At 41.7% G+C, this 24652-nt stretch overlaps 1 protein-coding gene across 2 annotated transcripts in view; it reads right to left on the bottom strand.

The window, feature by feature from the left end:
* LOC123993157 (beta-1,3-glucosyltransferase-like) overlaps positions 1–24652 on the bottom strand; it is a 147042-nt gene that overhangs the window by 87738 nt on the left and 34652 nt on the right. For both annotated transcript variants that reach the window (XM_046295003.1, XM_046295004.1), the window contains exon 3: positions 2874–2913. In XM_046295003.1, the coding sequence (XP_046150959.1) occupies positions 2874–2913 (40 nt within the window). The remainder of the gene's footprint in view (positions 1–2873; positions 2914–24652) is intronic.

Below are 24652 nucleotides of genomic sequence, written 5' to 3'. Positions count from 1 at the left end.
ACGAAAACAAAATGAAGCGCATTCCAGGTCGCGCGCACCAAAAGACTAGAGTCCACCTGGAGTGACACATGGAAAGAACAGGGCTACTTCTTCATTTCTCAAAAGAAAAACATCAACCAATTTCTAAAGACTGTTGACATCTAGTGGAAGCCATAGTAACTGCAAGCAGATTCCTATTAAAAAGGGCTTCCATAGAAACCTCGTGGAAAACAGATTGACCTAAAAAAAAAAAAAAATCCCAGGGCTGATTGTGCTCGGGGTTTCGCCTGCCAAATCAGTTCTGTTATACCCACAGACATTATTCAAACAGTTTTACAAACTTCAGAGTGTTTTCCATCCAGATCTACTAATAATATGCATATCCTAGCTTCTGGGCCTGAGTAGCAGGCATTTTACTTTGGGCATGCTTTTCATCCGGATGTGAAAGTACTGCCCCCTATCCCTACGTTTTAATGACTCCAACCTAAGTGTATGTAAACTTCCGACTTCAACTGTACATCAATCAACTAAAGAGTACCCAGTTTCTGCTCTGCTTCCTTTTAAGGTGAAAGAGCGCAACATACACATTAAACTATGCTCAACTCCCCCGTGCTGGTCCAGCCAGCCTTCCAGAAGCTTTCATTTCACAAAGCATGTCAGCCTTCTCTGTGGTGTCCAGGCGGTCTTAAATCCAAATTGTCTGAACCCCCCATCCCCAGTGAAAGTTGTGCCCCTGCAATTAGCAGTTTCTCGAATTCCAACCCCACAAACAATATCCTTTGCTGTCAGACTAGTTTAGCCTCCCTGGTGTGACAGAGCAAATAACAATGGAAGTGCAAGATAGTTTGATTTGTTCAGATAAGTGTCTGTGTGCGTTTCCACTCGGCTAAAGTGCCAAATTAGGGCATTATAAAGTTGCTTTCGTCTTCTTTTGTTTCCGACCCAGTTGAGTGAGCAAGCCGGCAGACGGCCAGAGCTCAGCTTCCTGGAGACCTACCCTCATCGGAGCTATTGTATGAGAGCTCTCAAGCATAAAAGGTGAACATTATGCTGTGGGAATGTTTTTCAGCGGCAGGAACTGGGAGACTAGTCAAGATCAGAGGAAAGATGAACAGAGCAAAGCACAGAGAGTTCCTTGATGAAACCTGCTCCAGAGTGCTCAGGACCTTCCACTGGGGCGAATTTTCACCTTCCAACAGGACAACGACCCTAAGCACAAAGCAAAGACAACACAGGAGTGGCTTCGGGACAAGTCTCTGAATGTCCTTGAGTGGCCCACCTAGAGCCCAGACTTGAACCCGGTCGAACATCTCCAGAGATACCTGGAAATAGCTGTGCAGCAACGTTCCCAATCCAAGCTGACCGAGCTTGAGAGGATCTGCAGAGAAGAATGGGAGAAACTCCCCAAATACAGGTGTGCCAAGCTTGTATCGTCATACCCAAGAAAACTTTAGGCTGTAATCGCTGCCAAAGCTGCTTCAACAAAGTGCTGAGTAAAGGGTCTGAATACTTATTTAAATGTGATTACAGATTTTTATACATTTGCAAAATAATTTGTGCTTTGTCATTATGAGGTATTGTGTGTCGATTGATGAGGGGGAAAAATGATTTCATAAATTTTAGAATAAGACTAAATTAACAAAACGTGGAAAAGGGGTCTGAATACTTTGTGAATGTAGCATATAGTAAGCTACAGTAGAAACGACAACACGATATACAGGAAAAAAGGCACTTACTTTGATATGAACGCACACATGTGCAAAGTTATAATTTGTAAGGAAAACAACAATGAAGGCAATGTAGGCGCTAGCCAGAAAATGTGTCAGGGGAAAAAAGTTTGTGCAAGGCCTGTTCTGACTGGAGATGTGTAATGTCTTCATATTTGATCTGGAGAAACACTGGGGAATTGCTTGGGCTCTCGTGAAACATAAATGGTCCGTAACAGTGAAATGTTCCTGCGAGAAGCTTTTCCAGGAGAGAAATCACTTTGTTCAATGAAGCCTGATCACTGTTAGTGCACGTATAGTGATGGGTCAGGTTAGTGTATTAGAAACATTGTCACCTCATGACCTGGATCATCCACTTTTTTCCCTGTCTTTGGAAGCACTCATTGGCAAGGTCAATTGATTTATTCAGTCTAACCCAATAATCCAAGCAGCTCTCTGACTGTCTTGGTAAGGCTTCATAGAAGTACCCTAATGGAATTGTGGATTAGATTGCCTCCAAAGTGCCGCTCGGGATGTTGTATATGGTTTCAGGTTCTCTGTTTATATTAACGGTGGGGTTCCACGGTGCCCAATCCTGACTATGTCTTTAGCCCGCCCCATTAGTCTGTCCTGTATCTCTTGCCTCTGTTCTGATATACTGCATACCTTCTTTTTCAAGTAAGCTTGCATCATTTCTTGTCATTCAGTCACTGTGCACCGGTCTGTGCAATCACCCCTGAAGTTGTGGTTCTTTGACGTCTGATTTCAGAATTAGGTTGAAATTTGATCATTCAGGTATTTGTGTTACGGGCTGGGGAGGGATTGGAGCGCCCCTGCTAGGCGAGCAGCAACTTGTTTTCTTATTTCACTGCCCAGTTGTTTGTCTAACTCTGCTAGGGATTGCAATTGGGTTTGGTTTTCATTTTCACCCCCTATGGGCATCTGATTCAGGAAGTGGGCAGTTCCGTTGTTTCACTTTCGTTTTGTACTACATTGTCTTATAACAACAGGTAAATAGGTATTGTTCAGTGCAATCATAATGTATACAATATTGGTTGAATCAAGAGAGACATTTCAGAAGATTTGATTAGCAAACAGCTAAATAAATTAATACTTACTGCATCTTTAAAAGTGGTCCTTTCTATTGAACCATTTCTAGCTGAATGGGGAATAATCAATGAGACTCACCAGGTTGGCTGTCATAGAGGACTTCATTTGCATCTAGGTTCTGAGGAGAGAGAGAGAGAGAGATAGGGAAAGACTTATTAAAAGAAGCCTATTGGCACGGTTGACTTTTCAATTGAATGTAACAAAACAAACCAGCACTCGGCTCAATTAAGACACAGTCAGAGAGCAATTCCTGCACCGTGGCTGTCAACCTGTAGCTGCCTGCAACAGACCATGGAAGAATGAGGAAATCAATCACAGCTTTGAAGAGTCTTTTCACCTCCCATCTTTCAGAAGAAGACATGTTTCAGTCTTTGGGGAGGAAGGAAGACTGTATAGCCTACAGTTCTGGTAAGTCTCAGGAATTCTGCAGCAAAAGCAGAGTGGTAACAGATAATGAGGAGAGAGAGTAAGAAATGTTTTGATTTATGACTACCTCTAGACTAACAATTACTCCCCTCCTGGGCTCGGCAGGTCCCTTTGGAGAGGAGCACAATTTAAACAAGTCGTAAATTCAAAGTGAGGCGGGTGTGGCACCTCGTTTTGGCATCACTGGAGCAACCAGGGGAGGGATGATGACAGTCAACGGAGCCATCAGAGGAAAGCCATCTATTACCCTCTCTCGGGAGATGACCACTAAGAACGATTAGAACAACACCGACCAGAGATGTTCATTTAGCTCATAGAGAGAGATGTCCTAACCCTGGCTGAGCTGCTGCCTGACCCCTGTCACAACAGAACCTCCCTTTGACTCACCTGTCACTTGCTTCTCCCTATTCCCTTCATTCCCTATAATATTCATCAAACCTTAATATGAGTCTAACAAGTACTGTATATAGCAGAGGCATTTGAATAATAGGATGCTAAGATTGAAGACAAGCGGCAGGCAGCAAAAGAACGATAAATCCTCCATGATGCTTGTTCACTTGCATGTACTTTGTGTTGTCAGATTTGGGTGTGATCAGAGTGAGACACAGATTTATGCATCGGAAGACAAGATACATCCAGAGCTGATTTAATTCAGTGCCATTGGTGGATAAAAAGACATTGGCTTTAATTGGGCTCAGTAGCTTAAGTCTGTCAGGCCCATGGGTTTCTCAATCTTCATACTGCTTTCTTCTGAAGCTTGTTTCTAAGGAGAGACACTAACATCCTCAGACTGCATTATATGAGATGAATAGCCTATATATTACTTATATATTATATCATCCCATCCCCTGATTCTTAGAATATTTTCAACACAATGTTTCTAATAAAAAGTGATGCAGTAGGTCTCTCCTCAACTCTTAGCCAAGAGAGACTGGCATGCGTAATATTTAAAATCAGCCCTCTGATTACAATGCAAGAGGTGCCACCCTGTTCTGGGCCAGCTGTCGCTTATCTAGGTCTTTCCTTGCAGCACTTGACCACACACTAATTTATTATTATTTATTCATTATTTTACCTTTATTAAACTAGGCAAGTCAGTTAAGAACAAATTCTTATTTTCAATGATGGTCTAGGAACAGTGGGTGAACTGCCTTGTTCAGGGGCAGAACGACATATTTTTACCTTGTCAGCTCGGGGATTCGATCTTCGATCTTTTGGTTACAATGCTCTAACCACTAGGCTACCTGCCGCCCACTAATCAAGGTAAGACAAAATCAGAGCCTGCAGGACTTGATTTTGGGCGTGTGGTGAGCATCTCTTTATTATGGACAGACTCTTTACAACTATTGATTCTATACGTTTTGACCATGACAGTTTAAAAGCTAAGGTAACGCCAAGCAATATAGTCTCCTCAACAAGTTCAACAGCCACACCATTCATTACCAGATTCAGCTTAGGTCTAGAACTTAGGGAATGATTTGTATCAAATACAATGCTCTTAGTTTTAAAGATGTTCAGGACCAGTTTATTACTGGCCATCCATTCCAAAACAGACTGCTACACGGTGTTATGGATTTCAGTGACTTCATTATCTGTGGTTAATGATGCTTATATGGTTGAATCATCAGCATACTCACATGCTTTGTTTAATGCCAGTGGCAAAAATAGAAAATAGAGGGCCTAGAGAGCTGCCCTGTGGTACAACCCACTTGACATGTTTGACATTACAGAAGCTTCCATTAAAGAAAACCCTTTGGGTTCTATTAGATAGATAGCTCTAAATCCACGATATGACAGGTTGAAAAGCCATAACACAATCATTTTTTTTGGGGGACATGGTGAGTGCCCTTCTCTATAAGCTTTCTGAAAGTCTGTTGTTAATTTGATTACAGAGAAATAGCATAGTATTTGGTCAACAACAAAAAATTCAACAGTTTGCTAAGAGCTGGCCGCAAGCTGATAGGTCTGCTGTGAGAATCGGTAAAGGACACTTGACCAATCTTGGGTAGCAGAATTACTTTGGCTTCCCTCCAGGCCTGCGGACAAAAACTTTCCTCTTGGCTCAGATTAAAAATAAAAGTCAGCTACCATTCCCAGTACCGTTCCTTCTGAGTTAATAATGCCAGGAGGTTTGTCATTACTGATCGAAACAATTTTTCCACAACTCCCACACTAACTTTACAAAATTGGAACTTGCAATATTGTTCTTTCATTATTAGTTTTATATGCATGAATACGAAGGAAGTAATCATTAAAATAATTGGCAACATCAAATGGTTTTGTGATGAATAAGCCATATGATTCGATGAAAGATGGAGTTGAATGAATTTAATTTAAAGTACTGGATATAGCCACAATTATTTTATTTATTTTTTATTTAACCTTTATTTAACTAGGCAAGTCAGTTAAGAACAAATTCTTATTTACAATGACGGCCTACCGGGGAACAGTGGGTTAACTGCCTTGTTCAGGGTCAGAACAACAGATTTTTACCTTGTAACCTTTTGGTTACTGGCCCAACGTTCTAACCACTAGGCTAACAGCCGATCACTGTGATCCAATGGGTACGGAACCAGCTAGAGCATTGTTCCACAATATTAGTAAAAATGTGATCGATACATGTGGATGATCTTGCTCCTGTAGTGTTTGTCAACACCCTGGTAAATTGATTTATAACCTGGACCAGATTACAGGCACTGGTTACCGTGAGAAGCTTGCTCTTGAGTGGACAGCTTGAGAACCAGTCAATAGTCAGGTCCCCAAGAAAGTAGTTTTGTTTACATCAAATAAAATTGTATTTCTCACATGCGCTGAATACAATAGGTGTAGACCTTAGGGTGAAATGCTTACTTACAAGCCCTTAACCAACAATACCGTTTTTTAAAAATAAAGTGAAGTAAAAATAAAATTAAAATAAACAAATTATGAAAGAGAGCAACAGTAAAATAACAGTGGTGTGGCTATATACAGGAGATACCGGTACAGAGTGAATGTGTGGGGGCACAGGTAATGGAGGTAATATGTACATGTAGGTAGGGGTGAAGTGACTATGCATAGATAATAAACAGAGTAGCAGCAGCGTAAAAGAGGGGGCGGCACAATGCAAATAGTCTGGGTAGCCATTTGATTAGCTATTCAGGAGTCTTATGGCTTGGGGGTAGAAGCTGTTAAGAAGCCTCACAAACCTAGAATTGGCACTCCAGTACCACTTGCCATGCGGTAGCAGAGAGAACGTTCAATGGCTAGGGTGGCTAGGGTGGCTGGAGTCTGACAATTTTTAGGGTCTTCCTCTGACACCGCCTAGTATAGAGATCCTGGATGGCAGGAAGCTTGGCCCCAGTGATGTACTGGGCCGTATACACTACCCTAGGTAGTGCCTTGCGGTTGGAGGGCGAGCAGTGATATACCAGGCAGTGATGAAACCAGTCAGGATGCTCTCAATGGTGCAGCTGTAGAACTTTTGAGGATCTGAGACCAATGCCAAATCTTTTCAGTCTCCTGGGGGGGGAATAGGCTTTGTCGTGTCCTCTTCACAAATGTCTTGGTGTGTTTGGACCACGATAGTTTGTTGGTGATGTGGACACCAAGGAACTTGAAGCTCTCAACCTGCACCATTACAGCCCTGTCGATGAGAATGGGGGCATGCCCGGTCCTCCTTTTCCTGTAGTCCACAATCATCTTCTTTGTCTTGATCACGTTGAGGGAAAGGTTGTTATCCTGGCACAACATGAAGTCCAGGATCCAGTTGCAAAGGGAGGTTTTTAGTCCCAGGATCATTAGCTTAATGATGAGCATTGACTATACTGAGCTGTAGTCAATGAATAGCATTCTCACGTAGGAGTTCCTTTTGTCCAAGTGGGAAAGGGAAGTGTGGAGTGCAATAGAGATTGAATCATCTGTGGATCTATTTGGGAGGAACGCAAATTGGGCTGGGTCTAGGGTTTCTGGGATAACAGTGTTGATGTGAGCCATGCCCAGCCTTTCAAAGCACTTCATGGCTACAGACGATAGTGCTACGGGTTGGGAAGTCATTTAGGCAGGTTACCTTAGGGCTTTGTCACAGCCGGCCGTGACTGGGAGACCAATGAGGCGGCGCACAATTGTCTGGGTTAGGGGAGGATTTGGCCGTAACGTCCTTGTCCCATCGCGCTCTAGCGACTTCTTATGGCGTGCCAGGCATCTGCAAGTTGACTTTCATTTCCAGTTATACGGTGTTTCCGAGGAGTGTCAAGAATGGTGGACAATGAGCCTGCCGTAGCGCTCTGGCAGCTTTCATGGCTGGGATAAGTTATTTCCTCTTCTGATGCACAGCTTCATGATAGACCTTGTTGCGGAAGATATACAGTAGATTTCTCTCAAGATCTTGACTCTTTCCCTAACAGGTACCTTGTGCTTGAACCTCAAGAACTTGACCACTATCAGCCTGTCTCTGGACCTACTCACTGCCACAGTCATACTCTGGACCGAGTTTTGTCCCGTGGAATAAATAGTGGATCTTAATGTTTTCCTCATAATCCTGGACTATCGGACCACCATTTATTACATTTGCAATCGCAACAAATAATCTGCTCAGACCCCAACCAAGGAGCATCAAAAGCTGTGCTATAAATTCTCAGACAACCCAAAGATTCCTTGATGCCCTTCCAGACTCCCTCTGCCTACCCAAGGACGTCAGAGGACAAATATCGGTTAACCACCTAACGGAGGAACTAAATGTAACCTTGCGTAATACCCTAGATGCAGACGCACCCCCCAAAACAAAAACACTTTTGTCATAAGAAGCTAGCTCCCTGGTATACAGAAAATACCCAAGCTCTGAAGAAAGCTCCCAGATAATTGGAACGGAAATGGCGCTACACCAAACAGGACGTCTTCTGATACGCTTGGAAAGACAGTACCGTGCAGTATCGAAGAGCTCTCACTGCTGCTCGATCATCCTATTTTTCCAACTTAATTGAGGAGAATAAGAACAATCCTAAATTTATTTTTGTTAGTCGCAAAGCTAACTAAAAAGCAGCATTGCCCAAGAGAGGATGGCTTTCACTTCAGCAGTGATAAATTCATGAACTTCTTTAAGTAAAAGATCATGATTATTAGAAAGCAAATTACGGATGTCTCTTGTCATGGCCTCGAAACCGTCAAGCTGCATACTGGACCCTATTCCAAATAAACTACTGAAAAATATATTTTTCCTGTGCTTGGCCCTCCTATGTCGAACATAATAAACAGCTCCCTATCCACCGGATGTGTACCAAACTCACTAAGTGGCAGTAATAAAGTCTCTCTTGGAAAATACAATATTTAAAAAAATATATAGGCCTATATCAAATCTCGCATTCCTCTCAAAAATCTTAGACAAAGCTGTTGCGAAACAACTCACTGCATTCCTGAAGACTAACAATGTATACGAAATGCTTCAGTCTGGGTTTAGACCCCATCATAGCACTGAGACTGTACTCGTGAAGGTGGTAAATGACCTTTTAATGGCGTCAGACCAAGGCTCTGCATCTGTCCTTGTGCTCCTAGACCTTAGTGCGGCTTTTGATACCATCGATGACTACATTATTTTGGAGAGATTGGAAACCCAAATTGGTCAACACGGACAAGTTCTGGCCTGGTTTAGATCTTATCTGTCGGAAAGATATCAGTTTGTCTCTGTGGATGGTTAGTCCTCTGACAAATCAACTGTACATTTCGGTGTTCCTCAAGGTTCCGTTTTAGGACCTCTACTGTTTTCAATATATATTTTACCTCTTGGTGATGTCATTCGGGAAAATAATGTTAGCTTTACTGCTATATGGACGATACACAGCTGTACATTTCGATGAAACATGGTGAAGCCCCAAAATTCTCTTCCCTGGAAGCCTGTGTTTCAGACATTCAGGCATTTTTTTTACTTTTAAACTTGGACAAAACAGAGATGTTAGGTCAAGGTCCCAAGAAACAAAATAGATCTTCTGTTGGACCTGACAATTAATCTTGATGGTTGTACGTCTCAAATAAAACTGTAAAGGACCTCAGCGTTTCTCTGGACCCTGATCTCTCTTTTGACTAACATACAGACTGTTGAAGGACAGTTTTTTTCCATCTACGTAACATTTCAAAAATCAGAAACTTTGTCCAAAAATGATGTCACTTCTAGATTAGACTACTGCAATGCTCTACTTTCCGGGTACCCAGACAAAGCACTAAATAAACTTCAGTTAGTGCTAAACACAGCTGCTATAATCTTGACTAGAACCCCAAAAGTTGATCATATTACTCCAGTACTAGCCTCTCTACACTGGCTTCCTGTTAAGGAGGGCTGATTTCAAGGTTTTACTGATAACCTACAAAGGATTACATGGGCTTGCTCCTACCCATCTTTCCAATTTGGTCCTGCCGTGCATACCTACACGTACGCTACGGGCACAAGACGTAGGCCTCCATAGTCCCAAGAATTTCTAAGCAAACAGCTGGAGGCAGGGCTTTCTCCATTAGGCAGACCATTCCATTAAAATGGAGCTCTATCTAACCCTATTACAGGGGCTGAGTCACTGGCTTACTGGTGCTCTTCTATGCCATCCCTAAGAGGGTTGAGTCTCTGACGTGATCTTCCTATCCGGGTTGGCGCCCCCCTTGGGTTCGTGCCGTGGGGGAGATCTTCATGGGCTACACTCGACCATGTCTCAGGGTAGTTGAAGATATCCCTCTAGTGGTGTGGGGGTGGTGTGGTGGCTGTGCTTTGACAAAGTGAGTGGGGTTATATCCTGCCTGGTTGGCCTTGTCCGGGGGTATAGTCGGACGAGGCCACAGTGTCTCCCGACCCCTCCTATCTCAGCCTCCAGTATTTATGCTGCAAAAGTTTGTGTTGGCGAGTTGGGGTCAGTCTGTTATATCTGGAGTATCTCTCCTGTCTCATCCGGTGTCCTGTGTGAATTTAAGTATGCTCCCTCTAATTCTCTCTCTGGCCTGATGACTCCTTGCTGTCCTCCTAGCCTGCGGCTATGGAACCCTACCCTATTCACCGGACATGCTACCTTGTACCAGACCTGCTGTTTTCGACTCTGAAAATGGCAGACCCTGGCCATGACTCCACTCTCCAAGAGAAAAAAAACAAATTTCCAACTCACACATGCACATTAACACAAAAGCGCCCACCTAATTGTATTATACACCATTGAGGACAATTCTATATACACAGACGTTTACGTGTCTTTTTGTCAAGCAAAACTTTTGTGGAAGGTACTAAGCTCCGTACAGACCCCTGCCCCCGCGCACTCAACGTCATCAAGACAACGAGTTTCCTTAAGCATATTTGGCGGGGAAAACTTAAGCGAGCTGTAGCCTATTGGCTGTTTGTGTTTGAGTCTTTTATTAAAGAATGTGAAACAATGTTGTGTCTATTTCCTGCTTTTAATTCAATCATGTAGCTGTTCTTTAGGCAATGGCCTAAAATAAGTGTGTTCATATGGGCAGAATATTATATTTTGTAGCATAGGCTACCTAATTTATGAAAATAAACATTTCGTGCGAAAGTATTCGGATCTGTTAAAAGGCAGACATTTGGTCGTTTCAATTTAAGAGATACTCTGTCACATGACGATAGAAATGGAAACATCTGTCACATGACGATAGAAATGGAAACACAAAGTAACAATAACCTCCATGATTAAAGGGATCGGAGTCCATCTGTTACTGGGCTCTTATCATTATTTACATCATTCAAATTCACCAACTCATTTTGTTTATAGGTCCACTAGGCTACTCATTTGTTGTCATTAAATGTCCTGAATAACAGAAAGTTGTCTACAATATCTGAGTCAAACGGGGTGTTTCCGGTTCCAATGGTATGCCTTGAAACGTGTACATCTTTCCCGTGGCTTTCTTTTGCCCAAATTGACCTAAATGACATACATTCAAATAAATTGTCAACATACAGTACCAGTCAAAAGTTTGGACATACCTACTCATTTAAGGGTTTTTCTTTATTTTTACTATTTTCTACATTGTAGAATAATAGTGAAGATGTCAAAACTATGAAATAACATATGGAATCATGTAGTAACCAAAAAAGTGTGAAATAAATCAAAACATATATTTTGCCTTTATGACAGCTTTGCAAACTCTTTGCATTCTCGCAACCAATTTCACATGGAATGCTTTTCCAACAGTCTTGAAGGCGTTCCCACATATGCTGAGCATTTGCTGGCTGCTTTTCCTTCACTCTGCGGTCCAACTCCTAAACCATCTCAATTGGATTGAGGTAGGGTGATTGTGGAGACCAGGTCATCTGATGCAGCACTCCATCACTATCCTTGGCCAAATAGGACCAAGCCTGTAGTTTTGTTGGATCATTGTCCTGTTGAAAAACAAAATGATAGTCCCACGAAGTGCAAACCAGAAGGGATGGCGTATCGATGCAGAATGCTGTGGTAGCCATGCTGGTTAAGTGTGCCTTGAATTCTAAATAAATCACTGACAGTGTCAGCAGCAAAGCACCCCCACAACTCTTCCTCCATGCTTCACGGTGGGAACCACACATGCAGAGATTGGAACCAAAAATCGTGTGGCGGTTGGAACCAAAATTCTCAAATTTGGACCAAAGGACAGATTTCCACCGGTCTAATATCCATTGCTCATGTTTCTTGGCCCAAGCAAGTCTCTTCTTATTATTTGTGTCCTTTAGTAGTGGTTTCTTTGCAGCAATTCGACCATGAAGGCCTGATTCATGCAGTCTCCCCTGAACAGTTGATGTTGAGATGTCTCTGTTATATATTTGGGCTGCAATTTCAGAGGCTAACTCAAATGAACTTATCCTCTGCAGCAGATGTAAGTCTGGGTCTTCCTTTCCTGTGGCGGTCCTCATGAGAGTACTTAAAATGTTTCAGATTGACTGACCTTCATGTCTTAAAAGTAATGATGGACTGTTGTTTCTCTTTGCTTATTTTAGCTGTTCTTGCCATAATAAGACTTGGTATTTTACCAAATAGGGCTATCTTCTGTATACCAGCTTGTCACAACAAAACTGATTGGCTCAAACGCATTAAGGAAAGAAATTCCACAAATGAACTTTTAACAAGGCACACCTTTTAAAATGCATTTCACGTGACTACCTCATGAAGCTGGTTGAGAGAATGCCAAGAGTGTGCAAAGCTGTCATCAAGGCAAAAGGGTGGCTCCTTGTCAGAATCCCAATACGTTTTGATTTGTTTAACACGTTACTACATGATTCCATGAGTGTTATTTCATAGTGTTGATGTGTTCACTCTTGTTCTACAATGTAGAAAATATTGAGAACAACCCTGTGTCCAAACTTGTGACTGGTACTGTACATAAAGTATAACATCACATTAAGGTGTAGGCTGTTCACCATATCACAGGTTTATTTGGCTCCAGAGAAGTAGCTCATTGTTCCCTTGTTGGCATAGATGCTAGCCTAGCTTCTAACTTACGTTAGCGAGCTAGCCACGTTTCGTTAGCAGCTTGCACACAGCCGACAGCACTTGCGGGTAGGACCACGAACTGTCCCGGGAGTGTGACTGCTTGAATCGCTTCTGTTTGTTGTTGTTTGCATCTGCCCTGAGACCTGCCCTGTCTGGAATTGCAAGGAGTAACAGCGTAGACTACATTGCTACCGTGACAAAGACCAAAGCCGGTGGGAGTACTGTTGAGGACAGTGGTGTCTCTCTATCTGTCATGACTATCACCGAAGGTTGCTCCCCTTCCCATTCGGGTGGCGCTCGGCGGTCGTCGCCACCGGTCTACTAGCTGCTACCGATCCCTTTTCCCCTTTTCGTTTGGTCTAATTGGTTTCACCTGTTCCTTGTTTGGAGTTTTGGGTTGGGGTTATTTAAGTTCAGTTAGCCTGCCTGTGTTTGTGCGGGCTTGTTTGCGGTTTTTGGTACAGGAGTGTTCTGTCATTTATTTCCCCTGTACAGCGTATGTACCGGTGTTGTACATTTTGGAGTGTTTGACGCCTGTGTTCAGCATTACCCTCTTTGGTTCGCTGTGATTGTTCCAGAATAAATGGTGTTTCCGAATCCTCTGCTCTCTGCACCTGACTCCACACACATCACTCTTCGAAGCCTGACACTATCACTGGTGAAGAATCTTTTAAACAACCAAAAAGAGTTCTACAAGCTGCTATTACAACAACAAGAAAATAGGGTTGTGTCCAAATACTTGTGGAGGCAACTAATAAAAGAATAGACGGTCTGACCAGAGGGGCCCAGCACCTGAACAGTTTGCAGTTCTCCCAGGTTGAGCTCAATGAGTTTAAACCGGAGAACAGCAACATGACAGCAATCTGAGAGGACCACAGTTCTGTATGTGAACCCATGATAACGACAGAGAAATCAGATTATCTCAAGGGTCAATGAAGGAGGAGGAACATTGATGAAGACGGAATTGCAGAATCTCCTCTGGAAATCTGGAGTCTGAGGACAAAATTAGGGAAATGATAACTGAGAAACTGAAGTTGGACCACAGGAAGATTGAGATGGAGCACGCCCTCAGGACTCGAAAACCCACCACAGGCCCAGGTGACAGGCCCAGGCTGATAGTGGTCAAGGACAATGTAGCTGTTCTGGAAAGAGACAAGAACTAGAGAGGAACGTACTTCTTCCTGAAGGACTATCTTGAATCTGTGCGCCAGAAGATAAAATAATTTATTACAGCCATGAAAGCTGCCAGAGCGTGTGGGGACATTGCTTACATCTGATTTGACAGGCTCATTGTCAAAGCCTGGAAGGGATGAGAGAGCCAAGCATGTGGGCTCGTAGCTTCAACCTCACAGCACACACAAACTTACAAACACCAACTGATTGATGGACTGCTGGATAATGTATACATTTTTCCCTCTTGCTTTGTTTGTTATTTTCCATATTAGTTAAAATAGCCTATATTAATATATGTAGCCTTAGCAAGTTATTGATTTCATGAACCTTATTCATCAGATAACATTCATGCTCTATATTAGCAATTTATGAGAAATTCTTAGATATTTCTTTTTGTTGATACAACAGTAGAAATACAAGGATATAACATCTACAGAAGATACAGAAATGCATATGGGGAGCTGTTGCGGTTTATATTCAGAGCCATATCCATCTAACGCTTCGAGAAGATCTCATGTCAAATGTAATTGAAGTGTTGTGGTTGCAGGATCTCCTGCCTCATCTAAAACCTATGATTGTAGGATGTTGATATAGACCTCCAAGTGCTAACAGTCAGTATCTAGATCATGTGTGTGAAATGCTTGATCGTGTATGTGATGTAAATAGAGAGGTTACTTTCTTGGAGACCTGAATATTGACTGGTTTTCATCAAGCTGTCCGCCCAATAGGAAGGTTCTCACAGTAAGCAGTGCCTGTAATCTGCTTCAAGTTATTAATCAACCTACCAAGGTGTTTACAAACACTACAGGAACAATTTGAATGAAATGATCACATTTTTATTAAGAATGTAGAACTTTGTTCTAAAGCTCTGTTCGTACCCATTGGATGCAGTGATCACAGGGGCTATATCCAGGAAAGCCAAGGATCCAAAAACTGGGCTTAAAATAAAGTATAAGAGATCATACACATTTTTTAGCTGTGACTCTTACAGTATGTGGATGTTAAAAATATTTATTGGTCTGAAATGATTAATGAGGAGCATCCAGACGTTGCACTTGATGAGTTCATGAAATTGCTTCTTCCAATTATTGATAAACATGCACCTGTTAAGAAACGGCTTAATGGACTGATGAGGAATTGAAAAACTGTATGGTTGAAATAGATGAAGCAAAATTAGTTGCTAATAAGTCTGGCTGCACATCTTACTGGCTGATTTCCTGCAAATTGAGAAATTATGTGACTAAAATCAACCAAAAGAAGCAACTGTATAATGAAGCGAAGATCAATTATATAAAGAATGAGGGGAAAAACGTACTTGAGTACTTATTTAGAAATTATGGTCAAAAAGACATTAAACTCCATCTTTCATCATTTAATTGACTCAGATGGCTTATTAATCAAAAACATTTGACGTTGCCAATTATTTTAATGATTACTGATTGGCAACACGGGCAAGAAAAGACAACAATGAACAGTGAGCCATCGTACTTATCCGTTAAAAAAACTAATGAAAGAAAAGTATTGTAAATTCGAATTTTGTAAAGTTGGTGTGGGAGAGGTAGAAAAAGTATTGTTATTGATCAATAATGACAAACCTGGCATTGACAACTTAGATGCTACAGAGGATAGTAGCCGACTCTATAGCCACTCCTATCTGTCATATCTTTAATCTGAGTCTAGAGGAACGCGTTTGTCCTCAGGCCTTCACTGGTTCTAACAGCTGACCTATCCGCTTGCTGTCAGCTCTAAGCAAACTATTGGAAATAATTGTGTTTGACCAAATATAATGATATTTCTCTGTAAAGGAATTAACAAGAGAGAAGGGCACTCAGCATTTACTGCACTGACACAAATGACTGATAAAATAAATCATATTAAGATTGTGGGAGCTGTACTGTTAGATTTCATTGCAGCCTTTGATATTTTTGACCATAATCTGTTGTTGAAAAAAACTTGTGTTATGCAGAGAAAGTAGATTTAATTTCTTACCGGTACAAACACTCCAGCCTGTGCAAACATTTTTTTTGACACTGGCAAACAGATTAATAAAACTTTATCTGATCCATATAATATGCCTACAAAAAGGGGAAACACAAATACAATATGACGGCATCTAACCTGGAGGAGGAAAAGATTGTCCAAAAACAAACAAAAGTGGAACTGATCCAATGATAAAGACCATCACTATGCACACACTCCAGTGGATATGCCAGATGTTCTCCGCTGGTGCGAATAAGATTACATTGAGAATTTTAAAGACAAGAGTCTTTTCATTGTCTTCTCTTTACAGCAATTAGCCATTTTGTCTTTCCAAACCGTTTTTTTCCGCAATTGTATTTGTTTATATTGCGAGATGCCTGGCTGGGTCTCTGCTTTTCACTGACAGTCGCAACGCACAATCATAATTTTGGTATTTGCGGTGTGCGCTATGCGATTTAAAACAATCAATAGGTAAAAAAAACAAAAAAGAAGCGAATGATCCGCTGTGATTTCTGTTGTAGTAGCCTATTTTGAATTATTGTATTTATGTATAGACAGGAGTAAATGAATGAGGACATATCATTTCGGTAATTGACTTCTATTTACTTTGGTGAAAACTTAACTGCCTTATGGACACACTGCCTATGCCTTTTAGTGTATCACTCATTATGTTTTATTTGATTGTCAAACAATCACTGCCAAAAAGGCGCTTTTGTAAAATACACTCGCACGTTCCTCCACTCACAAAATAATTCTAGAATCCAAACCCCAACAGTGAACCGGAATGGAACGAGATCTGTTACAAAATACCTGTGTATTGTAATGACATTCTACATACACTTGTCCACTCTCAAACTGCAAAGTATTCACACAGCTTTACTTATTCTACATTTTGTTGTGTTACAGCCTGAACATTAAATTGATTACATTTTGATTGTGTTTCACTGATCTACACACAAATATAAAGTAAAAGTGGAATTTCATTTGAGTAACTATTATTTTCTGAAATGTATTGCGTCAATAACTATCCAACCCCTTTGTTATGGCAAGCTTAAATAAATTCAGAGGTAAAAATGTGCTTAACAAATCACATAATAAGTTTCATGGTCATGGATTGTGTGTGTAATATTAGCGGTTAACATGATTTTTGAATAACTACCCAATACATACATATTATTGTAAGGTCCCCCAATCGTGTAGTGAATTTCAACCACAGATTCACCCACAAAGACGAGGGAGGTTTTTCAATGCCAAAGAAGGGCACCTATTAAAAAGTATGTGGACACCTGCTCGTCGAACATCTCATTCCAAAATCATGGGCATTCATATGGAGTTGGTCCCTCCTTTGCTGCTATAACAGCCTCCACTCTTCTGGGAAGGTTTTCCACTAGATGTTGGAACACTGATGCGGGGACTTACTTCCATTCAGCTACAGGATTGGGATTGATGTTGGCCGATTAGGCCTTGCTTGCAGTCGGTGTTCCAAGGGCTCTGTGCAGGCCAGTCAAGTCCTTTCACACTGATCTCGACAAACCATTTCAGTATGGACCTCACTTTGTGCATTTGGGCATTGCCAAGTTGAAACAGGAAAGGGCCTTCCCCAAACTGTTGCCATAAAGTTGGAAGCACAGAATCATCTAGAATGTCATTGTACGCTGTAGAGTTAAGATATCCCTTCACTGGAACTAAGGGGCCTAGACCGAATCATGAAAAACAGGCCCAGGCAATTATTTATCCTCCACCAAACTTTACAGTTTGCACTATGCATTGTGGCAGATAGCGTTCCCCTGGCATCCGCCAAACCCAGATTTGTAGTCAGACTGCCAGATGGTAAGGAGTGATTCATCACTCCAGAGAACGTGTTTCCACTGCTACAGCATCCAATGGCAGCGATCTTTACACCACTCCAGCCGACGCTTGGCATTGCGCATGGTGATCTTAGGCTTGTGTGCGGCTGCCCGGCCATGGAAACCCATTTCAGGAAACTCCTGACGAACAGTTCTTGTGCTGATATTGCTTCCTGAGGCAATTTGGAACTCGGTAGTTAGTGTTGCAACCTAGGACTGACGATTTTTTACGCACTATGCGCTTCAGCACTCGGCGGTGCCGTTCTGTGAGCTTGTGTGGCCTACCACTTCGCAGCTAAACCGTTGCTGCTCCCACTTCACAATAATGTGTGAATACTTACTTAAATGAGGTATTTCTGGATTTAATTTTCAACTAATTTGAAAAAATGTCTAAAAACATGTTTTCACCTTGTCATTATCGGGAATAGTGTGTAGATGGGTGATACATTTCTTTCCAAATTCATTTAGAATTAAGGCTATAATATAATATGTGGAATAGCTCAAGGGGTATGAATACTTTCTGAAGGCACTGTATGTGTAACTGATAGATGCACACATGTTAATGCTTTTATATGTATGTAAATTGTATTTTGTTTGTAATGTGTTTTTCGTTATGTGTCGGACCCCTGTAAGACTAGCTGTCGCCATTGGCGTCGGCTAATGGGGATACTAGTAAACTAAAATAAAAAATTGAAGGATGTACCTTGGGTGTTCGCACAATTGCCTCTCCTACACAATTGCACACAGTAGCCTAGACGCAGTGTCCCATCCAACACACAGAAACGTATGAAAGCATGAACTCATGAACTCATCAACTTGATGCTTTCTCTGTTCAATCTTCTAGAGACCTTGCTGTAAATCAAGCAGACAATAACATAAACTGTAGGGACATTAGATCCAAAATGTCTTCACTGGTGCAACGAACTAGACATCAAAATATTTTGGACATTCAACCAAACACCGTTTTCCCGCATTGGCTGTTTTTCCATTGCATGCTATAGGCGTATAACAGCTGTTTTCACTTGACTGTCTTTTTGAAAAATATGTCCTGGATCAGCTGATGTTTGACAATATCACTAGGCCTAACTAAACAGCTGGATACCAAATGCACACCCAATAAGTAGATCTATTAGCCTACGCTTAGCCTATTGAAGAACAACGCAAGTCAGGCGACTCTTTCGATAAGAAACATTCAATCTTGCAGTCGCATACATCATTTTGGATTCCTGTACCCGTGAAAAAAAATATGGTGTTGCCTAAAATATTAATTTGAACATTTAATGAAGCAGTGCTAGAGTTAATAGCGCTCCATCTCATACTTTTGTCCCGCTGATGGCCCATAAGGGGTCGATGGGTTTTGTATTCAGATAAGCTTTCAGAACATTCACAACTGGTGTCACGACTTCCGCCGAAGTCGGCTCCCCTCCTTGCTCGGGCGGCGTTCGACGTCACCGGCCTTCTAGCCATCGCCGCTCCATTTTTCATTGTTCCATTTGTTTTGTCTTGTTCCCCGCACACCTTGTTTACATTCCCTAATCAACTGCAAATACATATTCCTCTGTTCCCCCCTATGTCTTTGTGTGGGATTGTTTTGTTAAGTGTTTTGTATTGACGAGCCTAGCTGTTTTTTCCCCCGGAGTATGTTAAATTGTTAAACATTTTTGCATGTATGTGACTTTGTTGTTTAATCCACAGATAAAACCATCAACCAAGTTTGTTTCTATTAATCTCTCCTTCAGGATTCTTCTTTGGACTTTAAATGGCGGTTGACAACTAACTTTAAGGTGCATTACCACCAACAACTGGACTGGAGTGTGGACCTCAGTTCATATTTCAAACACCCACCTGGGAATATGCTCCTAAAATCCAATGAGGAGATGGGAGAGGTGGGACTTGCAGTGCACCAAGCATCATCAATAGAATCATGTTCTATTTTAGCGCCTGGCTATGCAGATGTTCTTTGGCGCGTGCGAGTAGTGTGGGTGTGATGATTGAATAACATGTATTGGTAAATTGATTTTTTTTGCGACCCGAGCAGTGTGGTCAGCATGTAATACTCTCACAAACAGCAGTGCAATCAGAATCTATAATCTGTCATGTGTTGAAAATGAATGAATCTGCACAGCTCTTGCAAAAGACAATTGTGATATTTGAGTAGGCTAAGCCTATTCAATGAAATATCATAGGCCTAAGTGTTATTATATTGATCATTAGATTCTATATCTACTAATTATTACAAGGTTGAAGTAACATTTAATTATGTGCACATCTTTATCTTTATTATATTAATGAATGTATTAGTAGATTAATGGAATTTAAAGAAATCTAGTTTTCATCCAACCCTGTTTAATGTATTCTGTCTAAAAGAAAGATAAATGCAGTACATTTTCATTGATTTATTTTATACAATATTCTGCCCGTATGAACAAATGTATCCAAGGGCATAAGTTAACCAATATATATATATATATATATATGAGAGCCTTCAGACAGGTTAAGCGATTTTCCACACGGAAGAGATACGAAAGCATTCACGAGTGCATGGAGCCACCAATGCACAAGCGTTGTCCCCCAGCCAGTCGCATGCGAAAGAGTCGCCGACAAAGGAGTTTGCTTCTGCTGCAGCCTTCCAGGTAAAATATAACGTGTTGCAGCAGTGCTTCGACAGACAGTGGTGAAATACTATAAAGCCAGTAATGAGTTCAAAACACCCCGGAATACCAATGAGGTGAAAAGGCCATTGTCCTTCACTGTGTCCCCAGATGGAGTTCACAGTTGTCACAGATGAGCCCGAGCAGAGCAGGAGCCATAATCCCATCTGTGCCAGAGTCCCAGTCTCACATTCAAGCACCGATCCCCCCCCCCCCCCCCCCCACACACACACAAGCTGACAGTGGTCTCTCTCTCAGTCTCCCTTAGCAGCAGCACAGCCTCGAAAGCAGAAGAGAGATGGCAGATTATTGCTCTGCCACAGAGTGATTCAAAGTGAGGACGATGATTCATTGACTGGTTAGACAGGTGCTGCCACTAAATGGACAGAGTGTGAGTGTGGCCTCTCGTTTCTGTTGTTTTCCCCAAGACCCAATCCTGTGAGACTGCAGTGAGAGAGAAAAAAATAGGACAGGTGGGTAATACAGACAAGGTTTTTGGTATTTTATCAGGATCCCCATTAGCTGCTGCAAAAGCAATAGCTACTCTTCCTGGGGTCCACACAAAACATGACATAATACAGAACATTAATAGACAAGAACAGCTCAAGGACAGAACTAAAAAGGCACACACAGCCTCCATATCAATACATACACACAAACTATCTAGGTCAAACAGAGGAGAGGCGTTGTGCCGTGAGGTGTTGCTTTATCCCTTAGTTTTAAAAAACAGGTTTGCTGTTTATTTGAGCAATATGATATGGAACGGAGTTCCGTGCAATAATGGCTTTATGTAATACTGTTCGCTTTCTTGAATTTGGGGACTATGAAAAGACCCCTGGGGGCATGGTGGGGTAAGTGTGTGTACGTTGACTATGCAAACAATTTGGGATTTTCAACACATTGATGTTTCTTATAAAAAAGAAGAAGTGATGCAGTCAGTCTCTCTTCAACTCTTAACAAAGAGAGACTGTCATGCATAGTATTTATATCAGCCCTCTGACGACAATGAAGCGCAAGACATGCTGCTCTGTTCTGGGCCAGCTGCAGCTTAACTAGGTCTTTCCTTGCCGCACTGGACAACACGACTGGACAAGAATCAAGATTAGACAAAACTAGAGCCTGCAGAACTTGCTTTTTGGAGTGTGGTGTCAAAAAAGCAGATTATCTCTATTACGGCCAGACCTCTCCCCATCTTTACAACCATTGAATATATATGTTTTGACCATGACAGTTTACAAGCTAAGGTAACACCAAGTAATTTAGTTTCCTCAACATGTTTAACAGCCACACCATTCAATACCAGATTCAACTGAGTTCTAGAACTTAGGGAATGATTTGAACCAAATACAATGCTCTTAGTTTTAGAGATGTTCAGGTATTAAACCCCCTAGATTCACACGGAGACATCATTTAGAATATTGAATAGCTCCCTGTGTTGTAGTGGCTGCAGCTCAATCTCCTATTTCCGCCGATAAAGTTAGCGGCATAAATATATGGCAAATAGAAATCCAATATGGATGGTGTTAAGAGATAGATGGGAGGGGCTGAATTGAGCTGAAGGGTGGGACTAATAACAACAAGATAATACATGTAAAATATACCGTGTACGTAAAATGTAAATCGGTTCAGAACTTGTGAAATAGCACAGTAAAAAATATTTGTCAAATAGAAATGAACGGAGAGATGGAGGCACTAAAAACAAACAAAATATAACTATTGTAAAATATATTGTGTCTGTAAAATGTATATAGAAGCCTAAGTGTTGTTATTTATTAGTTTACTCCAATTAGGCGGGAGTGGAAGGGTTTGTGTATGTGTATATTTCTACTATGTGTATGTATGTACACTACTGTTCAAAAGTTTGAGGTCACTAAGAAACGTCTTTGTTTTTTGTCCATTAGAATAACATCAAATTAATCAGAAATACAGTGTAGACATTGTTAATGTTGTAAATGACTATTGTAGCTGGAAACGGCAGATTTTTTATGGAATATCTACATAGGCATATAGAGGTCCATTATCAGCAACCATCACTCCTGTGTTCCAACGGGCACGTTGTGTTAGCTAATCCAAGTTTATCATTTTAAAAGGCTAATTGTTCATTAGAAAACCCCTTTGCAATTATGTTAGCACAGCTGAAAACTGTTGAAACTGTCTGTAATAGTCAAAACATGTGAGTTACAAATTCATAAGTCACCACCATTGAAAGATGACTCTCACTAAGACTACAGGGTCGGTTGTTTTGCTTTAAAATATCCACAAGCTTTACGGCATTCGTCTGAACTCTGTCGCAGATTTCCTCATTTTGAAGAGGTATTCTCACAAAACCAACTGTCCAGACTGAACCGTTGGCGCTACAAACTAATACGTTACCATATCGAAACTGGAGACTCTCACGAACACAAAGGTGTCAGTTGTTCTGCTCTGCGACGCACACAAGCTTCAGGGAAGTCGTCTGAAGGTAACTCAGTACTGGGCTGAAATAAATTGCAACCAGGGCGACGCACAATTGGCCCAATGTCGTCCTGGTCTGGGTTTGGACGGTGTAGGCTGTCATTGTAAATAAGAATTTGTTCTTACCTAACTTGCCTAGTTAAATAAAGGTTTAAAAACACAATGTGCGATCTAAGGGCTTAGTTAACAGACAACCTTTGACCCATCACTCTGAGAATACTCTCCAGTCACTTGGAGAACTGAATAGTTATAATAATCTGTTATTGCAGAAAAGCAATTAAGCGATCTGAATATTCCTCTGCTTGGCTTCAGTAAAAGTCTGGGGTGGTAATTTCACCCCCCTGCAGGCGTTTAGCACAAAGTCGGCAGACAGAGTATTGCTGATTGAAGGCGATGTACAGTTGCTATCTGTATGGCATTGTTAAAGCAAAGAAACGCCGGTCCATTCAGAGCCCATTCCAGGAGTGCATAACACTGGCGTCCCTCACAGTAAATGATTTGATGGACAGTGGCAGAGAGCGCTGAGGTCAAATCCAGCAGCATTTTCACCATTATCCCAGAGATGGATTATTCTCGGCTCAGAGCTGTAGTCGATCGGCTCCTTTTGCTTTTTTTCTCAGCGTCTGGAGCCCGTGTCTGCTGCCAGCCAGGGCTGGAGCATAGATAGCACTCCGTCTGTCTCTCTGACAGGAGGTTGTCAGCCATTTTGCAGGAACCTGTGGTGTTAGAAACACATTACACTGAGTCCACAACACTCAACCCATCTCGTAGGCTTAGATACATCTCTCAGTAAAACATTTCTTCCTTGACCGTCTCTCTCTCCCGCCTGGAGTGGTTATCCATCGAGCAGGTGAGTAGTGAGAGTGTCGGCCACTGCAGTGAAGATACAGAGATAAAGAGAAACAGAGAGAGACAGATGGAGGCTGACTAACTCTGACACCCATCGAATGTTAGCCTCAAAACATGGCTAGTAGCAAAATGGAGGACTGATTGACTGTAATCTGTTAATCTGCAGTGTCTGTCGACATGGGAAGATGTATCTGTATAGCCCTCAACCATGGCACAGACAGGGTGGAGAGAGTGGTACACTATTTCCTACTCTGGGCCCATAGGGCTCAGGTCCAATGTAGTGCACTAAAGGAATAGGGTGCCATTCTGGGATGCAGCCTATACATCGCATACATACTACACATCTATAATACATCTACTGCAATTTATATAAGAATTGGGGTTACAGGGGTGGAGAAAGATCAGGGGCATTACGTCGAGAAGAGGCCTGGAGAGAAAGTGGTTGTACATTTCAATATTATTGAAATTGGGGTTAATGGTGAGTCAGTTGACAGCCACGTCTTCCAGAGCCTGGTTAATAAGTGCATTCCAATCAAGGACACCTGCTGATGCTGAGACCTAGTGTTTATCCCAAATGGCACCTTATTCCCAATAGGGTGCACTACTTTTGACCAGTGCCCATAGGACTGTGGTCAAAAGTAGTGCACTATGTAGGTAATAAGGTGCCATTTGGGATGCAGACCCCACTTCCTTCCTTCAGAACTTTACCTGTGACTGGCCACAGGCCTATTCACATCACAGGAAGTTGGTGGCACCTTAATTGGGGAGGACAGGCTTGTGGTAACGGCTACAGTGAAATGAGTGGTAGGATATCAAATAAATCAAACCTTTCCATTGACTCCGTTCCGGCCATTAATACGAGTCGTCCTCCCCTCAGCAGCTTTCACTGATTCACATAAAGAAGGGGTGTATTTTTCACGCCCACCCGTGTTCAATCTGAAAGCCACCACTCACCTATGCTAACTCACTACAAAATGGAGATTGCCTTGTTACAACAGGGTAGGGAGCTGAAGAACACCCCATTCTCTATTAATAAACAATTTCCTCATGAA

The sequence above is a fragment of the Oncorhynchus gorbuscha genome, linkage group LG13, assembly GCF_021184085.1.
Source record: "Oncorhynchus gorbuscha isolate QuinsamMale2020 ecotype Even-year linkage group LG13, OgorEven_v1.0, whole genome shotgun sequence".
Lineage (NCBI taxonomy): Eukaryota > Metazoa > Chordata > Actinopteri > Salmoniformes > Salmonidae > Oncorhynchus > Oncorhynchus gorbuscha.
Note: the sequence above shows the minus strand (reverse complement) of the source record. Positions and strands in the feature narration are given on the sequence as shown.